The 23,090-nt window shown below is 55.3% G+C and overlaps 1 protein-coding gene across 1 annotated transcript; it reads left to right on the top strand.

The window, feature by feature from the left end:
- The first annotated feature begins 8,159 nt into the window (after window positions 1-8,159).
- LOC116863283 (paired box protein Pax-6-like) lies at window positions 8,160-21,384 on the top strand. Its single transcript, XM_032850783.1, has 9 exons — window positions 8,160-8,306; window positions 9,459-9,642; window positions 13,522-13,598; window positions 13,999-14,059; window positions 17,632-17,762; window positions 18,578-18,619; window positions 18,714-18,929; window positions 19,678-19,843; window positions 21,194-21,384. Exons 4-9 carry the CDS (start codon window positions 14,050-14,052, stop codon window positions 21,382-21,384), a joined length of 756 nt encoding a protein of 251 aa, XP_032706674.1. The 5' UTR covers window positions 8,160-8,306; window positions 9,459-9,642; window positions 13,522-13,598; window positions 13,999-14,049.
- Window positions 21,385-23,090: the final 1,706 nt, after the last annotated feature.

Genomic DNA, 23,090 nt, shown 5'->3' with positions numbered 1-23,090 from the left:
ATCCCACCTACAACCTGCCTTAGGTCGCAATCTACATCTCGGTTTGCCAGTCGTCGTTGACGCCCCCGGGCCTCCCGCGGCTCCCTTCTGACCAGTTCGGCCTAGAGAGCCTGCCTCTGCCCAGGCGGGGCAAGGCCGGGCCTCGAAGGCTGAGCACCACGAGGGGCTGGCCCGGGCCGAGCAGTGCACAAGACCGGTGGCAGGCTGCAAGGGGAGGCCTCCGCTCCTGGGTTCTGGGAAGATCCCCAGAGTTCTCCCGGGTAACAAACAACACGGGGTACCGAGCTTCGGCAGCGGCTCAACTTGCACCTTCCCTGGTGGCGACCCAGCACGGGCTTCCCTTGCCTCCTCCCGCCCTGCCTGCTGTGCCCGGGGCAAATGGAGAGCGGCTTCGGCGTTGGCCGGGAGCTCGGAAGAAGGGCCTAGTTCGGCCTCGCCTCCACCGCCCCGCGCTCCCGCGCGGCCGGAGCGCGCCCTTTATTGACAGGCAGATAAGCAGGCGGGGGCCGTGGCGTTTCCAGCGTCGCTCTCAAGCACCCTGCTGGGTTGCAGGGAGCCGCGCACACTTAATGGCCTGGACTCCAAACAAGCCTGGAGCAGCCTTCCCCGCGGCCTCCGGTCGGGACACAGGGGGTGGGTGGGGAACGAGTCGCGGGCAGAAACTAGAGAGTAGGGAGGCCTACTCAAGCTCGGGGCCTACCCGCCGTCCAGACTCTAAGGCAGACCAGGGAGCCGGGGAGATCTCAGGACATCTGAGGCTAGGGTCTGGACCACGTCCTGGAGGCGAACTAGAAGATTACCAAGAAACTAGGTCACGGGAGATGGCCGGTGGTGGCGAAGAAAGCCGAGCAAACGCCTCTCTGAGCACCAATCCGCAGCGGAGCCGGATTTGGGGAGACAGGACAGCGGTAGGGTCCTAGCCCAGATCAGAGTGGCGGGTTGGGGGATGGACGCTCCTTGCCCCTGACGCGGGAAGAACAGAGCGTTGAGATGGGGAGAAGTGTGGGGAACGTTTTAAAATAAGGAAGAACACCAAGCTTGGACCTCTCGGCCAGCAGGCTCCCATTCTCCTCCCTATCTTTATCCTACCCTCAGGGTCTCCACGGGCTGAGCAAAAAAATAAAAATGGAAAAAACAAAAAACAAACAAACAAAAAAAAACCAGGTCCCTCGGGGAGCTGACCAAGCCAGGAGGAGCCGGCAGTAGGACTACCTGGAGCTGCCTTTCAGCCTGTTGCGAAGTCCTCCACCTGTCCAGGTGTGCTGGGGCTGGGAGCAGGAACGGCTCCACCTTCCCCGCCTTGGCGCCATCTGTGCTGGGCTCTCCCTTCTCCACCCCCACCTGAGCAAAGTGCGCAGGAACTGGCACTGGCACCCTCCTCCCGCCTAGGTCTCCCCCGCCTAGCCCCCCTACACAGATGCCCCCACCTCGACCGGGACTAGGCTTCCCAGGAGCGGCCTGAAAGCAAGTCCACACCACATCACACCCCTTCCTGCCACCGTGTCCAGCGCCCCCTACCCTTCCAGGCTGGACCTCCGTCACTTCCAAGTTCGAGACCCGGATGCAGGCTGAGAAGGAAGGGATTGGACATTGAGAAGCCCCCTCCCCTGTTTGGTGGTGGTGGTGGTGGGGGGAGACAGGCGAATGACAACGCAGGTCTAAGTACGCATGCAAAGATAACCAGGCCCGGATCTACTGTGCTGTCTCCCAGTCCACAGAGGGTGTGAGGGGAAAACACTCAGACCACCAGATCAGTATCCTGTCCTCTAGCCCCAATTTCTGTTCTTTTCTCCACCCTGGAAGGAGAATCTTGACTTCAGAATCTGGGGCTCTCCTATTTTCCTCCTCTAGTCCACAAAGTCAGTAGTTAATCACCAAGCCAAAAATTAATAAAATCACATATGTTTCCTATGAGACTGAAGCCTTTCAGCCCAAGGGGGCGAGGGTACCTGGAACAAGTGCTGTTTGGGGATCCTTCACAAGAACCTAGTTGGCCTGGCCAGTACTTTGGCATAGCCTGGGGTAAGGGCTGGCTTGTCCTCTCCCGGGGAGCCCTAGTCTGTGCCCAGCTGGTGACTTGCAAGCCAGAAAGCCAGATTGGGGTACCCATCGTTCCTCGAGCTTCTGCTGAAAATGATACTTGCCAGAGGCCCCTCTCAACCCGGGTGCAGCTTCCAAGTCCTCTCATGAAGTGACTCCCTCTGTGATCGGAGAAGGGGACTGGAGGGGCACTTAGGAAGGTAGCTGGCCTGACTAGGGGCAGGATCCCGTGTGCCAGTGGGGAGGAAGAGAGCACTCAGGGGGACTGGTTTCCTGGGGTTGACTCTGCTCTCTAAAGGAGAGCTGGGCGGCTGGGGCCGGGCTGGGCGTGGGTAGCCATGGGCTGGGCTCAGGAAGACCACCGCTGGGCACAGAGCGGGCTGGACTCGGGGTGGGGAGGAGAAGGCTCCTGCCGCGCCCCAGCGCAGGTCTGCGCGGAGCTGAGCCCAACTCTAGCCGCCATGACGTCACGCGGGTCGGGCAGCCAATGAGGACCGCGCTGGCATGGATATTAAGGAAAGTTAGCGCCTGCCTGAGCACCCTCTTTTCTTATCATTGACATTTAAACTCTGGGGCAGGTCCTCGCGTAGACCGCGGCTGTCAGATCTGCCACTTCCCCTGCCGAGCGGCGGTGAGACGTGTGGGAACCCGCGCCGCCAGGCTCACCTGCCTCCCCGCCCTCCAATCCCAGGTAACCGCCCAGGCTCCGGCCGGGGTCCGGCTCGGGGCCCGCGCCGCCTCTCCGCTGCTGCGATGGGTCCCCCAAATCCAAGCCTGCCTCCAAGTAGCACAGGGGCTTGACTTTTGCTTTTAAAAGGAGGCATTACAAAGGTGGATTTAGTGAGGGCGGGATAGCATGGGGGGCGGAGGTCTTGTCTTTGCCGAACGTGCTTTTCTGCAAAAGTAGCAAAATGTTCCAGTTCCCAGAGTGGACTTCCAGTTGGGTGCTGAACTTGGGGGGAGGGGCGGGGAGAGGGAGCAGGGGATCTGCTGCTGCTGTCTGCAGAAGCCGCTCGCAACCGTGAGAAATGCAGGAGCGGATGCAGTTTGCACCCAGAACTCCCCGGAACCGCAGTTCACGACATGCACTCGTGAAGTCCCCACCAGAGCCCGGAGCGCGTGGAAATGCCCCGCCGCGGGTCAGGCGGAGCGCAAACAAAAGTTTCCAGCGGTTGCAAAGTGTAGATGGCTGGACTGAAACAAAGTCTTAGGGATGGGAGTTCGTTTCTCAGAAGGGAGCGGAGGACGAAAGAATGCTGCCCGCAGAGCTGGGCAGCGCGTAAAGCCCCGGCGTGTGATTTGAGCTTCACTTCGGAAGACCTAATAATTAGCGATTCTCACTGAGCTAGAACGCGGGCTCGGGTTACCGCGGGCGCTGCGCTCGAAGTCTCGGTGGGAAGCTTGTGGGCTCCAGGGGAGCTTGGCCGCTCAGCGCCGGGGCGAGCAATGCCGGACCACTCTCCTGCCCTGGGACGGCCCAAGCCGGGTGCCAGAAGTTTCTCCGAAGTGGGTCAGGGAAGGGACCACCCCAAACTCAGAATAACCGGTGGTTCCGCGGGGCGAAAGTTCCGAAAGCCCAGCTCCAAGCGGCCGCGCACTCCAAGGCGGACGTAGGCAGGGCACAGGGGCACTGGCCCGGGAGGCCTCTGCTTCAGGCCGGGGCTCGCCCCTCGCTCCCACTTGCGCCCTGACTCCTTCTCTCTAGACTTTCCGGGAGCACCTTCGGAGGACGTTTGTACCTCGGGCACCTGTGACAGGTGCTTGGGCTCACGGCCGGACTGGGAGCGGTGGCCGCCCCTGTCCACCTTGCCTGGGAAGCAGCGAATGAGAGAAGTGGCCAACCGGCCGGGCGCCTTACCTGGGCCTGGGTCCTCTCCTTCCCGGTTTCCTTTCCGGAGCTGGGCGGCAAGCAAGTTGCCCGCTTCGCAGTAGGAAGTGGACCTTCTCCTCCAGTCATAAATCAAACCCAGTCATCCTCGGGCCTCCTCCCTCATTAGAGATGTTTATTGGAGATCGTGTTTATTCGGCTGTCACGACGAGAAAACGCAGTGACATAATTACCTCTGACCAGAGTCCTCTCCCCGCGCCCAGGGCGAGCTGGGGACCTCCTCTGCCGCCTTCTCACTCCCGTGCCCTCCTTCATCGGAGGGCGTCTGTGGTTGGCTTGTCCTTTTTTCTCAGACCCTCTCATATAATTTGGATTATTGAACGACTTACTATTCAAATTTCCCCAGGGCCTGGGCGTTTATTTATTTATTTTAGAATCTGAAAGGAAAACCGAAGGAACCTAACACCCCTCCAGGGCAGAAGGGGGCAGCGCGGGAGAGACGGAAGGAGAGTCCCTCTCGCTGCGCTGCGCAAACTTTCCGGCCCGCCTGGCTGCTGCGCGCGGGGCCCAGACGCCACCGGGCGCCAGAGGCGGCCTGAGCAGCGGGGAGCTGACAGGGAGGGTTGGATGCCGAAATTGGCGGTGCTATTTGTTGTTTTATTTTTCATTCTTTCTCCTCTCCCGGGCCCCAGGTCGAAGGTTCTTAAACTCTCCCCAGACGAACTCCGCGAAGCCAAGCCGCAGCTTCTCCCCGGCCTTTCGCCCCTCGGCTACAACCCCCACCCCCAATTCGATTCCCTCCCCCCAACCCAACTCCCCCACCCTCACCCCTCCCTCACTAGCCAAGTTTGTAAGTCACCATCTAGGAGTCAGAGTTAGAAATTAATGAAAAGCGCCAAATTGTTCTCTAATTGAAATTTTTTTTTTTTTTTTTTTTTTTTTTTTTTTTTTGGTGACCGCACCGACAAATATCTGGGATCCCGGCTTTTGATCCCTAGTTGCCGCCTCAGTCTCCAATCGCTAATAAAACTCGCATTGAGCCCTTTAGTGCCTTGATTAACAGGCAGATTAACTCTTACTTGGGTGGGGAACAGCTTGTCCCAATCAATGTCATTTTAAAAGCCCCATACGCTTAGCTCCGGTTCCCTGGCTACTCCAGCGAGCCAGCCATGACATTTGCTCCCTCCCCCTTCCCCAGCCTCAAATCCTCCAGCAGAGACCCCAGTTCCCAGCCTGCCTGTTCCCTGCTTCACTCCAGGACAGATTGTAGGACTTGGTCCCTGGACTTTAAAATAAGCAGCTGTTTAAAGAGAGACTCTCCAAGGGAGAAAGGACTAAGGTGGCCTTGGCTTGCTTCTCATTTAATGCTGAACTCTTGCCTCGAGGGAGGAGGTTACAGGCAAAGGAGAGATGGGGAACCATCCAGGGTGACGAAATGGAAAGCAAACTTTCCTGAGAACACAATTTTCAAAAATCAGAGAGCACTAGTGCTTTTCAAGTATTCTACACACCAGGAGTTTTAAACGTGGTCCCTGTCTGGACAATAACATATAGGGTCTGGGAAGCAAAGGCTTGGGAGTCCTACCTGCGTGTAGGCTGTAGGGATCTCTTCGCTGGGAGACCCAGTTGGACAATGCTTTTTTAAAAGTATTTTTCCGACAGGGGGTTAGGAGAGGAGAAAAAGAGAGACTCTTGCAGCCTAATGTGAATGAAAGAAGACTGAACCCGGAGAGCGCCCTGACACACTTGTCATTTGGCAGGAGGCGAGGAAGGGCGAGAGCCCCACGGCTTCCGCGGTGCCCAGCGTGGCCACAGCCTCAAAGCGCCACCCTGCAGGCTCCCGGCTCTCCCCGGCTTTCCAGCGCTCTGGCCTCCGTGAGGCTGCTGGGTGAGCTGGAAACCCGCAGGTTGCTGGAGAAAGGAGAGAAAGACCCTGAGTGGAGGAGGCACCCCAACTGGGCAGCAGGGGTGGGGGGCCTTAGTCGTCTGTGCTTGTTTGCCCTGATTCATCAGCTCTGCTATCCTGGGAGCCCACCTCTGCAGAGACAGAGTCGTCTGAGGCTCTGAAGAGTGAGCAGGTGTCTGGCGAAGACTTTCCTCCTTCAAAGAAAAGCTCCTCTCCACCCTTCCCTGCGCGCCAGCACTATGCCTCTGCTTGGCGGTGGAAAGCCACAGTTCCGAGGTGTAGCAACACCGGGTGGGAGACTCTGGGTTCCGAAGCCGGGAGCTGAAAGCACATCCGTCAAGATTCAGACTCGTCTTTGCCTTGCCAGAGGCCGTCTCTGGACCGAAAATCTGGGGAGAGGGGACAGGCAAATGCCAGGGGCCGCTGGGGCTGAGACGCTGCCGGATCTCGCACTTACGAGCCAGTACTGGCCAGAGGCTCAGGGCAGACTCGAGTGAGTGGCGATCGCCCAGCGTGACTCCCTCGGCACGGACAGCCTCCCCTACCGGGTGGCATGACCCCAACGGCCCCTGCACGAACAGGCCGAAAAGACGTCCCTCACGGGCGCCAAAGGGCGGGGGAGCGGGAGTACCTGGCGAGAGGCGGGAAAAGGAGACACAGAAACGGAAGGCGCGATTTCCCTGCCCTGGAGGGCAGCAAGTGGGCCTTGGTCCTGCAGCAAGCCGCAATTAAAATGGCGACCTGAGGGTTGTCTCCGTTTTACATACACCTCTGGCCCTGGCGTGCTGCCTCCGTCCCAGCTCCGCAACCCGCCGCGCCGCGACCAGAACAGGTACTTGGCAGAGGGTGAGAGGCGCCCCACCAAGTAGAACAGCACTCCCACCTCCTTGAGATTGCACAGACTCTTTCCCTCCAGGGAGAACAGGAAATCTTGCCCTCCACCCCTCTCTCCTTAAACTTTGAAAACTCTGCCTCCCTCTGGGCTGGGCTCCCCCCCAAAATATTGACACATTGGAAGCAGCCAAGTCCTTTTTGTTTCTTGTTTGTGCAGAGGGGTTTCCAAGAGTCCTTCCCTAGCCCCCACCCCCACCCAATGACGTCAGTGGCATTCACTCCCGGCTCCTTGCCTGTTATGATTTTATGTTGTTAAAACTTTTCTCTGAGGTGAAGTGGGGGTTGAGGGATGGGAGAAGGAGCTAATTCAAAGAGCCAGTGCCCTGGGGGGAAATAGCAACAAGATTATGGCTGCTTCTTTCCGAGGCAAAGCTTAAGAAGGTGCTAATCCACTCGGTCACTAATTGAAAGGTTGTAAAAATGATATTCGCCTCCAGTTCGGACGTTCTCTGGGCCTCTTCCCCCCGCCCCTTGCTTATGCCCAATGGACTTGAGTTCAAGCTTCTTTAAACACTTGTTTGAGGAGTAAAACGGAAGAGAAAAATGCAGATTCCTGCTGGTCTGGGAACTGAGCCTGCTGCCCCACTTCCTGGGAGCCTCTGAAAGTCGCGGTCCTACGAATTCTCGCACAGGAGGCCGCTGACCCCAGCTCCTGGCACCACCTCCTCCGCTTCTGGCCTGGGCTCCCCCCAGGGAGAACCCCCCAGGTTCTGAGTGCTCCTGGGCCACGGGAAGGACCATCCCCAGGTGGAGATGGTCAGCAGGTTGTGCAAGCCCAAGCCTGGTCCGGTCAGAGGACGCCCCATTTCTCCGGAGTTCTGCCCCGGCTCCTTGGTCGTGGCATTAGTGGGTCCGGGTTGGGGACAACAGCGTGAGGCCCACACTAGGCCAGCGGCCCATGGCAGCCTGCAACGTCCTCCTGGTCCCAGCTCCCAAGGATGGGCAGCCCCATGGCCTGTCAGCGGTGAGTTCAGGGCACATACACTTGGTTGATGAGCCTGACTTTTGGCACTTTTCTTAAGTCAAGAGGTGTACCAGGCGCGGCTTCGTTTCAGCCTCCCTGCATCAGCTATGCCATCCCCATTCTCCCTTGCTGGGTCCTGGGGTGTGTCCCCCATCCCAAACCTTCCACCTCCCCTGCGACTGGCCCGCAAGCTCCGAGATAACTCCAGACTTCGCAGGACTAGACAGCCGCTCCCTCCCCTGTCACCTTAACTGCGTGCGCCAAGGGGTGCCTTTGGAGTGTACTGAGGTGTGTCCTAATCGTCCGGCATTCAACAAATGGACTTCTGGTGTGTGGTCAAAAGAGAAAAGCCATTTGCTTACTTTCCTCCCCGTTTTCTGGCAACAGCCGAAGGGGAGCTACCTCCCAGGACTGAGCAGACCCTGGAGAAGGAATTGCTGTGTGGAGCCCCACGCATTGCACACAGATAACCAGTGGAACACATCGACACACGCTGACACACGGACATCGCTGGCGAGGACACACACACGACTCTTCGCCAGCGTTGGTCATCTTCCTCCACCCCAGGCCTCCACTACCCCTCCTCTCCTTTCATCTCCCCCTCGAGTCCCCTCCTCTCAGGCTCCTGGAAAAGCAGCCGCACTTAGTCAACAAATGGCACGTGGGAGAAGTTGGTGAGTGTTTGGTAAGGACTCTTCAGGGCTTTTCACAAGAACCCTCTGTACACAAAGTAAGTGGCGTGTTTGCTCGGGCCTCTCCAGCCCCGGCTGTGCCTCCGCTCCGCTGCGCACTGCGGCTTCCGAAAGGAGAAAGGACCGAAGAAAGGGCCGGGGGAGCAAGAGTGGGGGAATGGGCAGGCCCAGAGGCCTGGACTAGGGAGGCCGCCGGGCCTCGCCGAGTTCCCAGCCAGGCGGCCTCGTCTCGGCCTAGGCTTCGTCTCGGCCTCCGCCGGAGTGTTGCTGCCGGGACCCAGTGTCGTTCACGCCCCTTTTCTCTTCTTCTTCCCTGCGGCCAGGTGGGCTGAGGCGCGGCCGCTGCGGTGCTCCGCGTCCCAGCGCCCAGGCGGGGACGAGGTAGGGCGGGAGGGGAGGGCGGGGGCGGGGCGGCAGGCCACGCTGAGCTGGAGTTGGCAAGAAAGGGCTGCGAGAAGCTGCAGAAACTTGCTCCCTCCACGAGCTGGGAGTCCCGCGCCCAGCTGAGGGGGGAGTTGCGGTGCCCGCCGCCCAGCGGCCTTCACTCGACCCCTCAAGTTCGTGGCCACAGTGCGGGCAGCGCTGACTCCCGGAGTGCTCGGAGCGTAGAGATGTCGGCGAGCGCCAGCTCCAGAGCCCGGGCTCGGGGGCCCAGCGCGGGGGAGAGAAGCCGGGACCCACCATCGAGCCGAAAACAAGTGTATTCATATTCAAACAAACGGACCAATTGCACCAGGCGGGGAGAGGGAGCATCCAATCGGCTGGCGCGAGGCCCCGGCGCTGCTTTGCATAAAGCAATATTTTGTGTGGGAGCGAGCGGTGCATTTGCATGTTGCGGAGTGATTAGTGGGTTTGAAAAGCGAACCGTGGCTCGGCCTCATTTCCCGCTCTGGTTCAGGCGCAGGAGGAAGTGTTTTGCTGGAGGATGATGACAGAGGTCAGGCTTCGCTAATGGGCCAGTGAGGAGCGGTGGAGGCGAGGCCGGGCGCCGGCACACACACATTAACACACTTGAGCCATCACCAATCAGCATAGGTGTGCTGGCTGCAGCCACTTCCCTCACCCACACTCTTTATCTCTCACTCTCCAGCCGCTGACAGCCCATTTTATTGTCAATCTCTGTCTCCTTCCCAGGGATCTGAGAATTGCTCTCACACACCAAACCAGCAGCGTCCGTGGAGAAAACTCTCACCAGCAACTCCTTTAAAACACCGTCATTGCAAACCATTGTGGTCTTTAAGCAACAACAGCAGCAAGCAAAACCCAACCAACCAAAACTCTTGACAGGAGCTTTGACGAGAGAGGATGCCTCATAAAGGTGAGTCCGCTTCTTTCTTCTTGCTTCATTTTTATTGCAATATTCAGGCAGGTCTCCCCTTTTCCTCCCTCCTTCCTTCCTTCCTCCCTCTGGCCGGTCCCCTCCCCCACTGCTACGCCGGGAGAGTTGGGCCGGAGAAGTTTCCACGCAGGAGCCCAAACTTTCTACTTCCAGCGAAAGCCCGCGTCGGAGGGCGACAGCCGGCCAGCGGGAGCGGCGCAGGGCTCGGGGCAGGCGGCCGGCTCAGTCCCAGCGCCGGCACGAGCTAGGCTCGCTGGAAGAACCGAGGTTCCGGGCGCAGCAGCAGCCGCGGCTCCCGACCCCAACGTCGCCAAATGCCCCCGGCCGGCGGCAGAGGACGAAGAGGCTCTGCGGTGCCCCAGGCCCGGGAACGGCTTTCGGAGACCCGGCTCCGCCGGCCGCTTTGTCCCGCCGAGGGCCCAGCGAGCGCGCACAGAGCGAGCGTGCGGAGGGAGCGCCAAGGAGCCAGCTCGCCGCGCCGCCTCCCGCCCGCCCTCCGGCTTTGTGCGGCGCTCGGCTCGGGCACCGAAGAGTCGGCGGGCACTCGAGCGCCGAGGGGTACCGCGCCCGCCGGCAGCCGGAGCAGAGTCAGTCGGCAAAGGCAGCCACACGTTGGAGGCAGAGAGAAAGAGCGAGTGAGCGTGAGCCGGGAAGGAAGCCACCAGGCCAAGGCGGGCGAACGCGCGCTCCGAGGGAGCTCAGAGCCGAGCGGGAGGATTGTCAGCTTCCATCAAGCCCCCAGGCTCTTGCCCCCAAGTTGAGCGTAGAGCTCGGAACTTGAAAACTCTCTGCTCCCCAGGCTTTCCCCAACCGTCGCCCTCGCCCTGCGAAAGCTGGGGTCTTCCCTATCCTCCAGCTCCCAGCTCTCGGTGGGTATTTTTCCTTGTCTTCCTCTGACAAAGCTGCACCCAGTGTTGCCATTTCAACAAGTTTCGAGGTGGAAAGGTGGATTGCCTTTTAAAAAAAAAAAAATTCCAGATCTCCTGATTTTTTTGTGAGGCCTCAAAAAAAAAAAAAAATCAATATGAAAGCATTGGCTTTTCCCTTCGTCTGATCACATCCTCTCCCAGCTAATTAGTCTGAGTAATTTGAGAGCTTTTCGATTCTAAGACCCCAGGAGGAAAAGTGTCTTTTCAAAGTTCATAAAGTTGTTGCCTCTTTCCTTGTTCAGATTTTCTCAGTCTCCCTGGATCATAATAGCCCTGAATTTTAGCAAGTGTAATTGGGGGGGAAATGGAGTTGAATTTCAAGTGGAAATGCTTTCTTTTTCGAGTGCTTAAACCCGGCCCTCCAGTCATGAGTGATTTCTAGAAAGTTTAAAAACAAAGTGAACGTGGTTTCTTTTTTCCCCCCTCATACTCTCTAAAGCTTCCTAAGCCATTTTGGATGTTTAACTCGAACTTGGGAAGGTTTGAGGAGGGGATAGGAGCAGAAAATGAAATGAAAAGCAAAGAGCTTGAAACCCTGGTGAGTTTACCAAGGAGAAATAGTAGTTGTTGCCGCTGACATTATATTTTTTATAGCCGGCGACCTTTGCAAACGTCTGAAGGCAATTTGATAAGTTGTTATCTTATTTGGCCCTAGAGAGTGAAACTTTGTCATCTTAATTGCTAATTACTCTTTGGCTGGGGGCCGGTAGGGCCCAAAGTGAGCTCTTCCCTTCACCCCAGCGAAAGAGTTTGGGATGGATTTTGAGAATTCAGTTATTTAAACCACTGCATTTGAAAGCAGAGGCTTGAGTCCGGGATGGGGGTAGTAGCATAGAGGACCAAGGCCCCATTGGAGTCCGAGGTGTCTGGAGATTCTTTCTTTCCCCGGAGTGAGTCTCTGACTGGACTAGGGCTGTAGAAAGCCCTGGGCTGAGCTAGGCTGGGGGTAGGCTCTTGTTGCAACTGGGGGCTTCTAGCCTCCCTACCCACGACTGCTTCCGGGTGTCTGTGTGGCCAGCTTCCCGGGTTGCTTTTGCTCTAAGTGTTAACGATTACTTAACTAATTAAATAGCTTTTTTAGCTGAGATGGAGGTGGGAATGGAGCAGAACTGGAACACGAAATGTTTCCACCTTCCCAGTTGCTTCAAAATTAATCGGCTGGGCCTCTTTGGAATCAGCTAGTGAATTTGTTTTTTTTTTTTAATGGCTTGAAAAAAGTCTGGGCCAGGATGGGGGCATTCAGTTGTGGTTGAGTACAGTGTGGGTCACAGAGTGGAGTTCAGGAAGTTTTACCCCTTCTAGGAGAATTCCACTTCCCCTTACCCTGGCTGCGGCTACTTTGCAGTTTCAGAATCTCACTTTGAGCTGGGGGAGGCACATTCTTCAAGAAGTTGGGGTTTCTGCCCCTCCTGGATCTGACTGTGGTTGTGGGGACTGAGAGACAGGATAAACCTAGCTAGAGGTAACTAGGTAGCCCTCTGCTGTCTCCAATATTTACCAGGCCACATTTGAAAGCTGGGAAAATTCCTCCTCTTAAGTTTATTTTTATGGATTTAAGCTGCCTCCCAGCTAGTTAATAAATTGGACCATGAATGGCCTTGAAGAGGAAAAATGTGCTTCTTGGAATTCTTTGCTTGTAGTCAGGCAAGATTAATAATCACAATAAGCAAAACAGAAAGAAAAGAATGAATATTTTAGTTTTTTAAATGGAGAAATAATGCTGTGACTATTTAATTATTTTACCTCTCTCTTTCTCTCTCTCTCTCTCTCTCTCTCTCTCTCTCTCTCTTTTTGCAAACCTTTTGAATAGGTTCTTTATTGTAACTCTCTCTTCCCAATTGAGCTCCCCACGGTGCCGTTGTATCTTTTTACAGCCCCTAACAACTCACACCAGTAACACAATTACCTCCAGATATTTATAACAAGAAATTACTTTTCTATTCTCCCCCCACCTTCTTTTTAGGGCAAAGCAGGGAGGGGGTGGTGGAGGGCGAACCTTGGGGGACCCGAGCTGGGTCAGGACTTACAAAGCTAGAAGTGTCTCTCTGTTCCCTTTGTGAGTTGGTGGGTTGTTGGTACATTTGGTTGGAAGCTGTGTTGCTGGTTAGGGAGACTCGGTTTTGCTCTTTGGGTTTGGGGAGAGCTGGAGAATAGAAGCCATTGTTTGCTGTCTGTAGGCTTTGTCGACCACGCTCACCCCCTCCTGTTCGTACTTTTTAAAGCAGTGAGGCGAGGTAGACAGCGTGTGTCACAGTACAGTAAAAGGGGGGAAGATCTAAACACCAAAAGAGAAGTTAATCACAATAAGTGAGGTTTGGAGGGTGGGGGAGTTGGGCTCGATACTTTCAAAGTCCTGGAAAGGCTGGGAGGTGGGTGGAGTGGGGGCCTGGCTGGAAAGCTTTGAGGGAGACAGTGGAAGATGAAGGGATAACCAGAGAGTTGGGTGCTGGGGGCCTTGGGGGAATCCGGGTGGTGAAATTCCTTAAGGAAGGAGTATGGGCTCTGCAGTCCTTCTGATCAGCCCCAGCCTGTACCCTCAGGCACCCTGAAGTCTAGAGATCCTCCTCCCCTCACCTCTAAACTTCAGGTATTAGTCTCTGGCTTCTGTTCCTAACACCACCGTGTCTCTTGCTCTCCCCTTTCCCTTTAACTGGTTCTTGATATTTTGCAAAATGGTTCCCTGACTTGTCAGATGCTCCAGTTCTTCCAAGTCAGACCAGAGTAGCCACTTTTAAAAGGTGGGGACTGCTGCAAGAGAGGCAGCTGGAAATATGGTTGTAACTCTGGGATTTAGGGTTTTATGGTATTTAATCCCTAGATGCATGTTTTGTTTTGTTTTGTTTTTCTGAGAGTGTGGCTCTGAGAGCCCATGGGCCTATGCTTTTGAGCCAAGTTTGACATACCTTTCTCTCCTTTTGTTTTGTTTTAGGGGGAAGACTTTAACTAGGGGTGCGCAGATGTGTGAGACCTTTTATTGTAAGAGCGGACAGACATCCCAGATTTCAGGCAAGTTCTGCGGTGGCTGCTTTGGGCTCCAAAACCCGAGTCAGAATACTTCTTCATTGTTGTTCACATGGAAGAAGAAAAAAAAAAATCAAAATTGGGTCATTTCTCCCGCAGTGCCTTTGAATCCCTGATTTCTCCTGATTAAAGAGAGTGAACTTCTAAGAGGTTTAGGGAAAACAGGTTGGGAATATTGGAGTATTTTATTTGTAGTCCAAAGGGTAGATTTTACATGCACTGTAGGGCAGAGAGGGTTGCCCCCCCCACCAGTGGCCCCAAGTATTTGAGTGCATCATTTCCTCAAGAAGGGGCCTTCTCCTGTTCAGGCTCCAGGTCATCCTCTGTTGGGAGTTAGGCTTACCTGGCGTGGGCCCAGGATTAACACCTATATTCTTGCTAACAGAGCCCCATATTCGAACCCCGTGGGATCCCGCGGCCCCCAGCGAGCACCAGCATGCAGAACAGTAAGTGCCTCTGGTCTTTCTCAGACTTTGGGCTGGGGACACTGGGACCAGCGGGTCAGGGGAGGGCGCAGAAGTTCTCGGTGTCCACGCTGGCCAGGCCGTCTGGCACAAGGGAAGAGGCCCAGGGACCTGAGGCAGCTGTGACCCCCTTCGCTATCCGCAACCCGAGAGGGGAGGACGTTTGCTCTGCTGTTCTCGCTCCTGGAAGAACAAGGGCTGGGCCCTTCAGAATAGCCCGCTAGAGTTTGCGAAGCTAAGGTATAGAAACCCCATCCCCCCCAAATCCTGTAACTCACACCCCCTCCCCGCCCCTGCCCGGGCTCTGACCCCAGAGAGAGAGGCTGGGCTGAACAGGGCGGGGCGGAGGCTTCTCCTAGTTGTGCCAGAAGGAGGCCCCTTTGGGTTTAGCTAAGACTGAATGTCTCCTCCATGGGGCGGGCGGGGGCGGGGGGGGGGGCAGACGATGACTCCCCTCCCCCAGTCATTCTCAGGACAGCTCCTCCCCTCCCCACCCCAGCTTTGGGCCTAGAAGGCAAAAGGAGTGGGACACCCTGGCCTGCAATGGTGGGGGGTGGTGGTAAACTGGAACCCTGGGGTTGTTACTGGCCAGAGTAGGTTTACTGGGTCTGGAAAGAGAGCGAGTGTCGATCCTTGGGGCTGGAGAAGCCCTGCCCTGGTAGCTATGCGGGTTGCTCTGATCGGTCCAGGCCCGCAGTGCCTTTGAATCCCTGGCTCCAGTGCCTGCCATCCTCTCTGTGCCCAGGCCCCTTGGGCCCCAGCCCACCTTCCTGCTTAGTCCGTGAGTGCTGGTATGTAGCAGGCTAGTCTGGAGCTGGGGCCTGGGAGCCTGGAGACCCAGTGAAACTAGGCCTTGGTTGTGAGGTGCAGAGTCTGGAGGCGGTGTGATGGTTCAGCTGTGTTAGGAGTGCCGAAAGGGCTGTCTTCTAGCCACCTTCCCTTGCCGAACTGCAGAATTCGGAGGGTCTCCAATGCCCGATCCATTGGTCCTGGAAGCGCTAGCCGCCCCAGGTGCTTCCGGGGCTGGTGGGCTCGAAGCGCGCGAGGTGGCGAGCTTTAAGGCGGGTTAGCTGTGCAGAACCTGCCAGGCCCGGAGGGAACCTCTCTGGCGAGGAGGGGCTTCTGCCCACCTCTCCTGGCTGCTAGGTTCTGCCCCGGCAGCTCAGGCTCCCCGGCCATAGGCTCTCCGGCAGGTCCCGGCCGGGGGCGCGCAGCGCTGAGCGTTTGCCGCTGCGGCCTGGCTGGCAGGCCCCAAGGGGCGCGAGGTCGCGGGCCGGCCTGCAGGGCTTTGTGCCGCTCGCTCCCGGGTGTGCGCGAGGCGCAGAGCATCCAAATTGACACCATATGTTTTCCTATTAGATGCTTCGCGGTCGAATTCTAGGCGCATAATCATCGCCACTGGGCGAGAGCGCCAGCCGTCCCTAGGGAAGGGACACAATGATTGAGGCTTAACCTCTGCAGGGGAACTTAGAGCGGTGCTTCCTCGCTGCCTTTTCGATGCTGGCAACCTGGCCCTGGCGTGTCCCGGGCGAGCACCCGCGGAAGGCCGCTGCGGAGGTGGCGGGCACGTTATTTTTGCAACTGGGGGAGAAGGAGGGAAGTCAAGGATTAGTCGGCCTCACACACCTTGGCATTCATGGGTTGGGAATTGCCCAGGCTGCGTGAAGTTTGGAAAGTCTTTCTCGGTCTCTCTCTGGGGCAGCCTTTCTCTTTCCCGGAAGGCTCCCTTTGCCCAAAGGGAAGGCTCCGCTGCTGGAGCAGTAGCTAGGTCTTGTGAGGCAAAGGAAGGCAATAAAGGGGACTTAGCAGAAACCGGAAGCGGAGACTAGGCCTCGCTCTGTTGGAGAGTGGTGTCCCCGAGATGTCCCCTCTCGCGCTGGGCCCGGCCGGAGCCCAGATCCCCCAAACGCCTGTCACATCTCATCGAGTTGAGGCTCTGCCCCCGCCCACGACGGTGAGGGCCCCCCTCCGCCCCAAGCCTTCGGCTACCCTGAAAACGCGGCTCCCCTCGAAGGGGAAACGAGTGCAGTTCAATCTCGTCTGAGTGATCTACAAATAGGGACGGAAAGGGTCGTTTTATCACGGTCCCGTTTGTCGTGACGATGCAATTTCCCGGAGCGGAGCAGTGTCACAAAGTGACAAGGCTGCCACAAGCGCCCCGACTGATCTTTTCAATTAGCCTTCCATGCATGATCCAGAGCGACTTCCGCCTATTTCCAGAAATTAAGCTCAAACTTGACGTGCAGCTAGTTTTATTTTAAAGACAAATGTCAGAGAGGCTCATCATATTTTCCCCCCTCTTCTATATTTGGAGCTTATTTATTGCTAAGAAGCTCAGGCTCCTGGAGTCAATTTATCAGAGGCTCCAAGGAGAAGAGAGAAGAGAGGAGAGAGAGCAGGAAGCGGAGCGGGGAGCCACGTCTTCTCCTGGAAGGGCTGCTCTCTAGAGTCGGGGCTGCAGGTTGGAGATTTTTAAGGAAGTGGAAATTGGCAATCAGCTTTATTTGTGTGCCTGTGGTTACTGGGGAGGGGGCTAGCGAGAGGTGCTAACTCCTTTTCTCTATTCTCTAAGATTAGACAATGGGGGTGAGGTTGGGAGAATAACAAGATAAAGGAGGGGGTAGAAGACACTGTGGTGTGCTCCTTTCTTGTTCTTTTTGCTTTTTGCTAATATCTGGGCTTGGCTGTGTGGAAGGCTGAGTTGAGCAGCGGAAGTAAAGCGAGCTGTGGCCGGTGCGGATGGGCTCCAGGCTCTCGGCCCCAGTGCTGTAAGCCAAACTACTCTATGTTTGGAGCCGAACTGGGGCTCTGTACTGGATCCGCAGGTTGGGGTTCACCAGCCGCACATTTGCTCTTCTGGTTCTTCTCTACACCCTTCCCATCTCTTCACATATATACGTAAAGTAATGTAATATATAAACGTGTAATTTTTTTTCAACGCTGGTGATTGTGGCTTCGCCAAAGTTTGGAGTGTGACAGCCAACGTTTCTGGACTCTGGAGTCCAAGGGAACGTGAAGAGCTGTAGGATTTGCTATCACAGTTCCAACAAAGCAGAGACCTTGGAGACTGAGTGTGGGTTCTGCAGAACCCACGTTTTGCCGTGACATTCAGAGGCGATCTTTGGGAGGATATTTTTTGAAAGATTGTTTGCACCTTGTGGGCTCAGAGGCTGGCTGGGCTGTTTATGGAGAGGACAAGTGGGTTGGGGCCCGGCAAGAGTGACAGTAGGAATGAGGTGTGTGTGTTCTTACTCATTGGCATGTGTCTGTACAGTGCTTCTGCAGTCCGGTGGGCAGGAGCATGGCTGTGTTGGGCTGGGCTGCCTGATGCCCTGCGTGGTTGCGTGGTCCCGTGGCGTTTTTGATCGATAGCAGGAAACCGATTGCTGAGGTTGGCATGGGCTGGCAGGGAGCTGAGGATGCATTGTGGTTGTCTTCTCTTCCTCTTCCTCTTCTCCTTCCTCTTCCTCCTCCTCTTTCTCTTTACTCCTCTTCCTCTCCTCTCCTCCTTGCTCTGCTCTGCTCTCCTCTCCTCTCCTTTCCCTTTTCCTTAGGTCACAGCGGAGTGAATCAGCTCGGTGGTGTCTTTGTCAACGGGCGGCCACTGCCGGACTCCACCCGGCAGAAGATCGTAGAGCTAGCTCACAGCGGGGCCCGGCCGTGCGACATTTCCCGAATTCTGCAGGTGATCCTCCCGGCGCCGCCCCACTCGCCGCCCCCGCGGCCCTCCACTCTCAAGGCCCTCTCTTCATTTCTTGCTGTAAACGCTGCTAATTACAGACCCCCCTCACCCACCCCCCCCCCGTCCCTACCCCACTCCCCTGCCATCCCTGCTTTCCCCTTTCCTTCCAACATCCTTCCCTATCTCTTTCAACCTGGGTCAGTCACATAAGATAACTCATCTGCTTAAGGAAAAAAAAAAAATATGTGTGTGAATTAAAAAAAAAACAAAAGAAAACCCCAAGCACCCTTCTCATTTCATTTGGTGAAAACATTAATTGTGGTAATAGTTTATGAACTATAATGAGCTGAGTTGTATAAACCAGCATAATTTCATTCCCTTCTCCCTCATCCCATGCTCACCTCAGATTTTGAGATACTTGTTTGCATTCTTCATATTCGTGAAGAATATATATTGATTTTAAAAGGCAAATGCTATTTACCTCCCTACCTAACTCACGTTTACTCAACTGGGCATATTTTTTAAAAGGAAAATACGTACAATTTTAGTTTATTTTCCTCCTTTGCTCATTAAAACATAACACCACTTTAAGCAAGGTCAGCACAAAAAAATTAATCTGACTTCGTTTTGATGCATCTTGAGGCAATGTTTAAGAAAACAGTTTTTTTAAAAAAACTTTTAAATTAGTATTTTTTTAGGTCAGACTGTTTGAAAGTATCATCATATTTGTAGTTTTTAGGGCTACAAATGTAATTTTAAGAAAAAAAGCTCTCTACAGTAAGTTCTCATACCATTGAAGGTATATTTTTGTGTTATAGACCCATGCAGATGCAAAAGTCCAAGTGCTGGACAATCAAAACGTAAGCTTGTCATTGTTTAATGCATACTTAAACAATTTTATTTTTGTCTTGAAATTATTAATAATGTGGTTTTCTGTCCACTTCCCCTATGCAGGTGTCCAACGGATGTGTGAGTAAAATTCTGGGCAGGTATTACGAGACTGGCTCCATCAGACCCAGGGCAATCGGTGGTAGTAAACCGAGAGTAGCGACTCCAGAAGTTGTAAGCAAAATAGCCCAGTATAAGCGGGAGTGCCCGTCCATCTTTGCTTGGGAAATCCGAGACAGATTACTGTCCGAGGGGGTCTGTACCAACGATAACATACCAAGTGTAAGTTCACCGAGATCATTCCCCCTCCCTGCCCTAAGCCCCATGCTCTTTCCTCTCTACCATCCCCTCTCTTCACCTGCCTACCCTCCTCCTCCTTGCCAGTGCCATTCTGCCTCTGTCCCCTCCCTGCTCCACCTTTGTCACCTCTGTATCTGGGGGTGTTGAGAGGAGGACACTGACCTTTTTTTTGATCTTCTGGAAAATGGGAGTCAAGTGCGGGGAGTTTTTCACCTTATTTGCATGCTGCAAAGTAGAGGGTGGAGGCACCCAGGGAAAGGCACTTGAATCAAGAAGGAAAATGAAAATGAAAACCAAATTCTAACCTCCTCTAACTCAGACTGCCTGAACCTTCCTTCAGGTGTCAGACATCCACTTCTGCCCTAATAGGAGATGGAGTGAAAGGGAGCTCTAAGCCAAGTCATAACCTTTTTGGAGGAAGTCTTTTAACAAAGATTAGGTCAGCATAGACATCCAGCAGTAGTGAAGGAAATGCCCTCTCCATCCCGCATTCTCTGCCCAACTCAATTTCGACGCCCCAAGTGATGGCTGTCATTCTGTCTAAAATGTCTCTGCAAATCCACCCACTGTCCCAGGATGGCTTGGAGTTTGTTTGTTTGGTTGTATTTTTTTAAAAAACATGTTAAGTGTCGTTCTTTAAGAGAGTGGGTGTGCTGAGATGGGGACTGAAGATAGGACAACTGTCTTTGGGAGACGTTACCATTTGGTTTGATTTTGGTTTGATTTGCAGGTGTCATCAATAAACAGAGTTCTTCGCAACCTGGCTAGCGAAAAGCAACAGATGGGCGCAGACGGCATGTATGACAAACTAAGGATGTTGAACGGGCAGACCGGAAGCTGGGGCACCCGCCCGGGTTGGTATCCGGGGACTTCGGTGCCAGGGCAACCTACGCAAGGTAAAAACCTGAGCACCCACCCTCAAAACTCTCCATATAGGCAGCCCCTTTGCCCATCTTCTCTCCCAACTTCTCCCCTCTTCTCACTTCTGTGCTCGAAGAATGTAGTGGAGAGACTCTTTAAAGGCTTGGGACACACCGACTTGCCTTGTAAAAGGGTAGTGTTTGTTGAACTATCTCATTAGCCTTTCAAATTTGAGGGTCGTGGGTGTCAGGAGTAGTAAGAATGCGGCTGGTCCGTGTGCGCGTGTATGTTGTGGGCAAGAATATGTGCGTGTGCAAGAGTTAGCTGTGTGGTGCCCTATTCAAATTTGCCATTAAAATGCACGGAGAGCCCCCTTGCTGTAGAAGTGTGACAAGTTAACACACTGACAGACTGCGAGGTAAACATAGTTGTATCGTTTTGCTTTTTGCCATAATTGACAAATTATGTGACTATGAGTAGGGTGCCTATGAAAGGGCAGAGCAGCGAGATGCAGGGCGGAGTACAGGATAGGGCATTGGAAGTGTTGGGATCCCAACTCACACAACCCCATCATCTCTGGTGGGATTCCCTCCACTTCTCTGGGACCCCAGTTCTCACCCTCTGTGGGTGGCAACTGCCTGGAAGGGTGGGGTGAGGATACTTGTGAGCCGGCTTGCAGGGTGTCCCAGGCTGCTGGCTGGAGAGAGTGGGATGAAGGTGGCTGGGAGGAGAGAAGGAATCTGGACTGTCGCACGATCTTTGAGAAGGAATGGAGGAAGAGGACCAGATGGGGGTGGGGTGGGGCCGGTTGGATTTCCCCTCCCCTACACACCCCGAGGTAGCTTGGTCAAGAATAGGAAACAGTTTACTCCGAAGATTAATCGGTATTTGTTGTTCTTGTGACAAGGAGATAATATGCGGGATAATGGGACGTGGCGTCTCACTCCCCGGAGCACGACGAAGCCTGGGGGCTCCGGGCTGGGGGCGGCGGCGCAGGGACGCTGCCGGGGAAGCCCGCGAGTCAGTGCGCTCCCGGACCGGCTCCGGGTGCCCCGCTCCTCCACGGAGCCGGGCTAGAGAAGGGAAAATCGGTAACAGTATGCGAAATATCTGGTACAAAGGATGCTTCTGTCACTCGCAAGAATTTGTTATGGGAACAATCCTGTCGCTCTGTAATTGCTCATTAGAGAACGTTTTGTTTCTCATTAAGGCGACATGAATAAGCGTCTAGTTGAAGGAGACAGCTGTAGAAATGTTCCACAAGAGACCTCTGGACACGATTCGGCACCAATTGCCAATTAGACATGTCAGTTTTAAGAGCAGAAAACAATATAGGACGGACACTGGGAAGATAGGGAGCAAAGCGCTCGCTCTGTGTTTCCCAGAGCGGCCGCTGGGCCGGCGGAGGCCTCCTGATGCGCTGGGCCGGGGCTCCCCTGGGCGACCCCGCTGGCCAGCTAGTCCGATCCCGCCCCGACCCCGCGGCCTCCCGGGGTGCGGCGGGCACAACCGAGGAGGCGCCGTCTCAGCTCCGCCGCGGGCCCAGGCCCAGGGCACCTCTGATGACAGGGAGTGACGGGGCTGAGCGTAGACCACCACACCCTCACCTGACCTTGGAAACGGTTGGATTCCCACGGGCGCACACGGGACACACCCGAGAGACACCTGAACTTGGCACTCCCCAGCGCCCGCCCCCCAGCCCCCAGCGACCAGAGGTCCTTGGGGCCCCTCCCCCGCTGAGTCGGGCGGCCAGGGTCGGTCCGAGAACTCCTGGGGAGAGCGCGGGGCGCAGTGGCTGGGTCTGGGAAGGCTGAGCCCAGAGCCTCCACCCCCCCATCCTACCCCCCCACCCCCGGTGCCAGGGTTCTCGTCAGCTTGGGGCCTACGGGACGTCCACCCTCCTGCTTCCCGAGTCCGGACGGAAGCCCAGGGCAGCACTTTTCTGCCAGCCCCTCTGTTTTCCACCAGAGGTGGCGCCCGATTAGGGCAGCTTTTCGTCCCGGGAGGCTTGAGGGCGGGAAGCGAGAGCCTCACGCAAGGACCCTGTGGCGATGGTTGCGGCGGGAGGTGGCGCTCATTCAGGAGCTTTTAACTTTTAGGCGCCGAATTGCTGGAGGATTATGACTCACCGACTGCCAGTTCCCTCTCGGCCCCCGCAAGAAACCCACTCGGAGGCAGCGACCGCGGGCGCCGGCCGCCGCCCCCGCTGCGGGGGTCCGGGGCGCGGGGACGCGGGGTGCGGGTGACCGGCTTCGGCCGACGCGCCCCGGGAATCCTCAGACCTTCCGGGGCTAAGAAGCCCCCCCCACCTCCTTCGCCCCCTCTCCCGGCCCGGGAAGCCGTTTTGGGGTTTTAAAGAGTCCATTACTCCGAAAGCATAAGGCGAGGTTAGGTCTCAGAGGGAGACAAATATGGTTTCCATCTGATCAACGCCATGCGGCGGTGAATAAAATCGCGACGACGTGGGCTGACAACAACAAGAGACAACTCTATCTAGCCCCAATTCTCCAGCGATTTGGTGGTTTTAGGGATCACGGAGACACTTTTTCTTATACCCCCCACCCCCCTAATACCCAGGCCCTCTATAGGATTTAGTCAGTCTCCTTTCAACAGATGCTACAATGTTTTGATCCGCGCTCCAGAGCTGAAAAGGTGCCGCAACCGGATTGCTATCTTTTCTTGCTTGTTTTCCGCCTCACTGATTAAGACACTAAGAAACTAAGGAATGATTTTATTTCCCAGCGTCTTTTTTTTTTTTCCTTCTCCTCCTCCTCCTCCTCCTTCTTCTCCTTCTCCTTCTCCTTCTCCTTCTTCTTCTTCTTTTATCCTCTCCTTCTTCCAGGAAACAAATCCTATCCCCAGCGTCAGATGGTCCTGGGGCCGGGATAATGGGAGGCGCTTTCACTCGCCTTCTCACGGATTAGCCTGGAAGGTGGAAGGCGCCCATTGAAGGCCCCTTCTTTGCGCGCTCGGAGGGGGCGCCTTTTAAAGAAGATATCTTAATTGTCTGCCACTTAGGTTTATCATATGGAGAATTCGAGATCCAACCTTTAGTTTTATTTTGTTAAAAGCTTTAAGAGTGGAAGGTAAATCCACTAAAGGAAAAAAAAAAGAAGAAGAAGAAGAAGAAGAAGAAGAAGAAGGGGGTGTGTGCCCAGTCTATGAGTGACCTCTCCTGCTACTTTGAAAGTAGGAACAAACTTTCTGCAGGGCACGCCTGCTCTGCGGGGTCATAGAGGGATCCTGCCGTCACCGGTTTCTCCTGACCGGCCTCTAGTACAC

This window comes from Lontra canadensis, unplaced genomic scaffold (genome assembly GCF_010015895.1).
Source record: "Lontra canadensis isolate GAN:19392208 unplaced genomic scaffold, GSC_riverotter_1.0 scaffold838, whole genome shotgun sequence".
In the NCBI taxonomy this organism is placed as follows: Eukaryota; Metazoa; Chordata; class Mammalia; order Carnivora; family Mustelidae; genus Lontra; species Lontra canadensis.
The sequence above is the reverse complement of the archived record's forward strand: the minus strand, read 5'-3'. Positions and strand labels throughout refer to the sequence as shown.

Excerpts from the sequence above, each read along its gene's own strand:
- LOC116863283 (XM_032850783.1), top strand. Across the intron at positions 18,620-18,713 it reads AAGTGCTGGACAATCAAAAC|GTGTCCAACGGATGTGTGAG; the intron begins GTAAGCTTGTCA and ends TCCCCTATGCAG. Across the intron at positions 19,844-21,193 it reads GCCAGGGCAACCTACGCAAG|AGCGGCCGCTGGGCCGGCGG; the intron begins GTAAAAACCTGA and ends TGTGTTTCCCAG.